The sequence below is a fragment of the Eriocheir sinensis genome, chromosome 49 (assembly GCF_024679095.1).
Source record: "Eriocheir sinensis breed Jianghai 21 chromosome 49, ASM2467909v1, whole genome shotgun sequence".
Taxonomy (NCBI): Eukaryota; Metazoa; Arthropoda; class Malacostraca; order Decapoda; family Varunidae; genus Eriocheir; species Eriocheir sinensis.
The window spans coordinates 11,625,333-11,631,649 of NC_066557.1; the positions used below are offsets into that span (position 1 = coordinate 11,625,333).

General features: G+C 43.0%; 1 protein-coding gene across 1 annotated transcript in view; it reads left to right on the forward strand.

Annotated features, from left to right (window-relative positions):
- The window catches only part of LOC126981933 (chromatin-remodeling ATPase INO80-like), a gene marked incomplete at its 3' end in the record, with an annotated part of 46,913 nt that overhangs the window by 14,303 nt on the left and 26,293 nt on the right, over nucleotides 1–6,317 (forward strand). Inside the window, 7 exon segments of the mRNA XM_050833614.1 lie at nucleotides 273–364; nucleotides 629–790; nucleotides 1,489–1,702; nucleotides 2,229–2,328; nucleotides 3,565–3,888; nucleotides 4,794–5,058; nucleotides 5,879–6,037. Of these exon segments, the coding sequence (XP_050689571.1) occupies nucleotides 273–364; nucleotides 629–790; nucleotides 1,489–1,702; nucleotides 2,229–2,328; nucleotides 3,565–3,888; nucleotides 4,794–5,058; nucleotides 5,879–6,037 (1,316 nt within the window).

Consider the following 6,317-nt stretch of genomic DNA (forward strand, 5'->3'; position numbering starts at 1 on the left):
AGGGTTTAGATATGGAGGAGTTTGAGTGTGGAGGAAACGGAGATAGGGTTGTGTAGGAGGGATGTGAGTGTGGCTGTGGGTATGTATGGGTGTGTGGTGTGGGGTGAGAGGAAGTGGATGAGGTGGAGGGTGGAGGGGGGAGGAAGCTGGTTTAAATAAGGGAGAGCTTGGGAGGGAAGGTAAGAGATGGGGGTGATAGGGTAACTTACCTTAATCTACTTACCTTAAACTTTACCTTACCTTAAACTTTCCCTTTCCCTGTTTACCTGCAGAACACCTGAATCGGCTGCACATGATCCTCAAACCCTTCATGCTGCGGAGAGTCAAGACGGAGGTGGAGAACGAACTTACCGACAAGATTGAGGTGAGTGTGTGTGTGTGTGTGTGTGTGTGTGTGTGCGTGAGGGGGTGGGGGGAGGATGTGTGTGTGTGTGTGGGTGTGTGTGTGTGTGTGTTTTATTTTCCTTTCATGCTGTCTGTCTATATCTTTTCTCTCTGACTCACTCGCGCACATACTCTGTCATTCCTCTGCGTGTGTGTGTGTGTGTGTGTGTGTGTGTGTGTGTCCATCTACACTACAACCTTTTCTCCCTCTCTCTCTCCTCTCTCACCTCCTCTCCCCTCCCAGATCATGATGTACTGCCCCCTCACGCTACGTCAGAAGTTCCTCTACAACGGGCTCAAGAACAAGATCAGTATCGACGAGCTCCTGCGCTCTTCCATGGGACCTTCCTCACAGCAGTCCTCCGTCACCTCCTCCCTCATGAACCTGGTGATGCAGTTCAGAAAGGTGGGTCAAGGGGCAAGGGTGTTGGGGGGAATGTTAAGTACGGGGTGTGGGTGTAGTTTTGGGGTGTGTTTAGGGGTGTTTGTTATATGGAGGAAAGACTGGAAAGGAACTGTAGACTTGTTCATTTCCTCCTTTTTTTTCCTCTTCCTCCTTAAGTCCACTGAACAAGTCTCTCTTTATTTTGACTCAGAGAATCCATTTTTTTTCTTTTCTTTCTCACTGAGACCAACAGTTAACCCGGTAGCAGCGACGGGCCAAATTTGTGGCTTTACCGTGTAGCAGCGACGGGGCAAATTTGTGGCTTTACCATGTAGCAGCGACGGGCTAAATTTGTGGCTTTACCGTGTAGCAGCGACAGGCCAAATTTGTGGCTTTACCGTGTAGCAGCGACGGGGCAAATTTGTGGCTTTACCATGTAGCAGAGACGGGCCAAATTTGTGCCATGATATAAACCCCCAAAATAGATGATACATAATCTGACCACAAATGCTTTGAAATATATTATGAAATGGTTTGTGTGAGGGGTGATTTTTTCTCATTTTTCTCGCTTGGAGGGACCATTAAGAAACATGATCCCCGCTGCTACTGGGTTAAAACGCTCCCTCACTTCTCTCCCTCACCTCTCTCATTTCTCTCCCTTCTCTCTCCCCTTCCTCACCCATGTCTCACCTTCCCTCCTCATCACCTCCCTCCCCCAGGTCTGCAATCATCCTGAGCTGCTGGAGAGGCGCGAGGTGCGTTCCCCCTACACCATGCGCCCCCACCCCTACCACATACCTAAGCTGGTGTTCCGCGAGGCCCACCTGCTCCACGCGCCGCCCTCGAAGTTCCACATCCTCCACAACAAACTCAGCATCTTCCACCCACAGTATATCCACAAGGATCTTCACCGTGCTGGGAAGGGCTTGAAGGGTGGGTGTTGGTGGTTAGGTTATTGGTAATGGAGAATTTGGTTATTTTATTTATATTTTTAGTTGTTTGTTTATTTATTTGTGTGTTTTCTCTTAATGTAATGTGACTTTTCCAATGTTTTTACTGCATTGTTTTTGTGTTATTTTTGTTTTTATTTGTTTCATGGAGAATTTCTTTATTTTGTTTATTTATTCATTTGTTTTCTCTTAATTTAGTGTGTTAATAAGAGTTGATGATATTGATAATAGCAATAATAATAATAACAATATAGTCCTCCCTCAAATAGTACGGTTTCCAATAGTATGGTTTCAGTTTTCTATGGATTGTCACAGAAGATATTTTAAGGATTTTTAAATTTCCTTCTCGTTGGGAAATTTAAAAATCCTAAAAAAATCATCTTTGAAAATACACATAAATCCAAAACCGAACTATTGGAAACAGTACTCCTTGAGGGATGACTGTAATAATAACAACAGCTTCTTAAAAACAAAACTTATATGTGTTTCGTCTCCTTGCCAACCACCAGGAGAAGGAGGAGTAGGCGAGCGTTGTTTTTCCTTCCTCCGGTTCATCCACATGAGTCCACAAGAGGCCTCGCAGACCATGTTCGGGGGGCTGCTGGCCAGGTGAGGACCCTCGTTAACCTGGCCATCACTGTTACCTGTGTTGAGGAATGCATGTTAGGGAGATCTTTATGTTAATTCCTGTCATAATAATTGTTTACGTAATATATTTTAATTCTTTTTATTGATTTTTTTCTTATTTAATGGCTTGTTTTTTTTCACTCATTTCTCTCAGTAATTTGTTTTTCCTGACCCATTTCTCTGAGTAATTTATTTTTCCTGTTTTTTCCTCACCCATTTCTCTGAGTAATTTATTTTTCCTGTTTTTTCCTCATCCATTCCTCTTTGTAATATATTTTTCCTATTTTTCCTCACCCATTTCTCTGAGTAATTTATTTTTCCTGTTTTTTCCTCATCCAGTCCTCTTTGTAATATATTTTTCCTATTTTTCCTCACCCATTTCTCTGAGTAATTTATTTTTCCTGTTTTTTCCTCACCCATTTCTCTGAGTAATTTATTTTTCCTGTTTTTTCCTCACCCATTTCTCTGAGTAATTTATTTTTCCTGTTTTTTCCTCATCCAATCCTCTTTGTAATTTATTTTTCCTATTTTTCCTCTCCCATTTCTCTGAGTAATTTATTTTCCTATTTTTCCTCATCCAGTCCTCTTTGTAATATATTTTTCCTATTTTTCCTCACCCATTTCTCTGAGTAATTTATTTTTCCTGTTTTTTCCTCATCCAGTCCTCTTGGTAATTTATTTTTCCTATTTTTCCTCACCCATTTCTCTGAGTAATTTATTTTTCCTGTTTTTTCCTCATCCAATCCTCTTGGTAATTTATTTTTCCTATTTTTCCTCACCCATTTCTCTGAGTAATTTATTTTTCCTGTTTTTTCCTCATCCAGTCCTCTTGGTAATTTATTTTTCCTATTTTTCCTCATCCAGTCCTCTTGGTAATATATTTTTCCTATTTTTCCTCACCCATTTCTCTGAGTAATTTATTTTTCCTGTTTTTTTCCTCACCCATTTCTGAGTAATTTATTTTTCCTGTTTTTTTCCTCACCCATTTCTCTGAGTAATTTATTTTTCCTGTTTTTTCCTCATCCAGTCCTCTTTGTAATATATTTTTCCTATTTTTCCTCACCCATTTCTCTGAGTAATTTATTTTTCCTGTTTTTTCCTCATCCAGTCCTCTTGGTAATTTATTTTTCCTATTTTTCCTCACCCATCCAGTAATTTATTTTTCCTCACCCATTCGGTAATCTATTTTCCTCACCCGTTCCTCACCCGTCCCCATAGGTTCATGCTCCTGGTTGCAGCCGTTCAGTACGCCAACATTCTCTACCTCCGCAACGCCTGGACCAACCACGAGGAGGAGGAGGAGGAGGAAGACCGACAGAGGATCAAGAGCAAGACACGACCCACCAGAACACCCGCCAAGGCATCCGGCAAGGACCTGTTCCTCATCCGGCCAGGGTCCACTTCGTTCCTCTGTGCGCCGCTCGTGTCATCCAGCCCGGCGTTGCAGGAGCTGGTTTTCACGTCCCACACGTCATCCGTCTACACTTTCACCGAGCACGTCATCCACCACATCCCCGAGACCATGAACCACCGGATTATGAGGTGGGTGACTGCTGTTGTCATCCGCTGCTGCCTAACCTCCTGCCACCTTCAGTGTTTTGAGTGATTTTTTTGTTCCTTTTAACCCGGTAGCAGCGGGGATCATGTTTCTTAATGGTCCCTCTAAGCGAGAAAAATGAGAAAAAATCATCACTCACGCAAACCATTTCATAATATATATCAAAGCATTTGTGATCAGTTTATGCATCATCTATTTTTGGGGGTTTATATCATGGCACAAATTTGGCCCATCGCTGCTACACGGTAAAGCCACAAATTTGGCCCGTCGCTGCTACACGGTAAAGCCACAAATTTGGCCCGTCGCTGCTACACGGTAAAGCCACAAATTTGGCCCATCGCTGCTACACGGTAAAGCCACAAATTTGACCCGTCGCTGCTACACGGTAAAGCCACAAATTTGGCCTGTCACTGCTACACGGTAAAGCCACAAATTTGGCCTGTCACTGCTACCGGGGTATGGGGCCAGAAAATCCATTCTTTCAGTTTAGCGAGAAATTCAATTAAGTGAACTGGCGCTCGGCAGAATTTTGCTAAGTCGAGCTTCTTCAGTATTAGATGTAAATGTTTTTTTAATATAATTGTTGTATATAGTCACTTTTGAGTTCTCATTTATAACTCAGACCCGCAGCTCCTGATAAGTTGGCCTTCCTTCCTCCCGAAAATTGACCTCTCTTTCGGACACCTCTTTTGATTCTTTTTTTTTTAGGAGCAGCGAGTAACAGGCTTTTTATTTTATTATTGTTTCCTTTTTTTGTGCCCTTGAGCTGTCTCCTTTGTTGTAAAAAAAGATACCTTACTTTATTAAATAGAAAGTCTTATCAATAAAATAGAGTTAACACTATATGAAGCTATCCAATCCTTTCTAAACAAGTCCATTCCTTTCACAGGTCCAAAAAAGCGCAGAAACCATTAGTGGAAGTCCTGTCCGACACCCCGACGGACCCCAACGCATCCCCCGACTCCAGCAACCCCGGCAGGACCTCAAACACCACCTCCTCACCTCCACAGAAGCCTGGTGGTGGAGGTGGAGGTGGAGGTGGGTCGGCAGGGAAGTCCAGTGGGTCGCAGCGGTCCGGGGGTTCAAGGTCGCATCGGAAGTCCAGCTCGGGGTCAAGGCATGGGTCTCGGAGGGGCGGCAGCGGAGCGGAGAAGGTGAGCTTTGTTGTTGTTGTTATTTTTGTTATTTTTGGTGATATTTTCTTTTCATCCCTTTTTCTTTGTTCTTTTCTTTCTTTTCTTTCATCTCTCTTTTTGTTCTTCCTTTCTTTCTTTTCTTTGTTCTTTTCTTTCTTTTCTTTTATCCCTTTTTTTTGTTCTTCCTTTCTTTCTTTTCTTTGTTCTTTTCTTTCTTTTCTTTTATCCCTTTTTTTTGTTCTTCCTTTCTTTCTTTTCTTTGTTCTTTTCTTTCTTTTCTTTTATCCCTTTTTTTTGTTCTTCCTTTCTTTCTTTTCTTTGTTCTTTTCTTTCTTTTCTTTTATCCCTTTTTTTTGTTCTTCCTTTCTTTCTTTTCTTTGTTCTTTCCTTGCTTTCCATCCTTTCCTGTTTCCTGTTCCAAATTTCCTCTCTTTTTCCTTTCTTTTTTTTACTTTCTTTTCTCCTTTTTCCTTTCCTTTCCCTTTCCTCCCTTCCTTATATTCTTCCCTATTATCCACCTCTCTCTCTTTCCTTCCTTTCTTTATCCATTCTTTTTCTTCCCCTTTCTTTATCTCTTCTATCTCCTCCCCAACCTCCTTACCTCCCTTCTTTTCCTTCCCCCTTATCTCCTTACTTTCCTTCTTTTCCTCCCTTTCCCTTCTTCTCCCTTTCTTCATCCCTCCCTTCTCTTCCAGCCTTTCCTCATCTCCCTTCTCTTCCCCATCTCCCCAAACTCCCTCCTTCTCTCCCTTCTTTCCTCTCCCTCCTTCAACTCTTCCATCCTACCCATCCAATCTCTCACTCCCCAATCCTCAACCAATCCCTTTCTCTCCCCCAGCAGAAGGACGCATTAGTGGAGGTTGGTGGGGAGGAGGGGAAGAGCCCTGGGGAGGATGTTGCGCTGCTCCCCGAAGTCCCCCACATCGTGCGGCCCCCCTTCCTGCGCCTCTCCCAGCCTACCCTCATGCCTCCCTTCCTGCTGCACACTTGTCCTAGGGTAAGTAAGGGAAGGGAAGGGAAAGGAAGGGGAAGGGTAACATTATGAAAAGGAAAGGTAAGGAGAGGGAAGGGTATTGTAGGGAAAGATAAGGTAAGGTAAGTAAGGTAGGGGAAAGGAAGGGAATGGTGGGGTAAGGATAGGGTAACATTATGGAAAGGAGAGGGAAGGGTATTGTTATGTAAGGAAAGATAAGGTAAGGTAGGGGAAGGGAAGGGAATGGTAGGGTAAGGATAGGGTAACATTATGGAAAGGAAAGGGAAGGGTATTGTGATGTAAG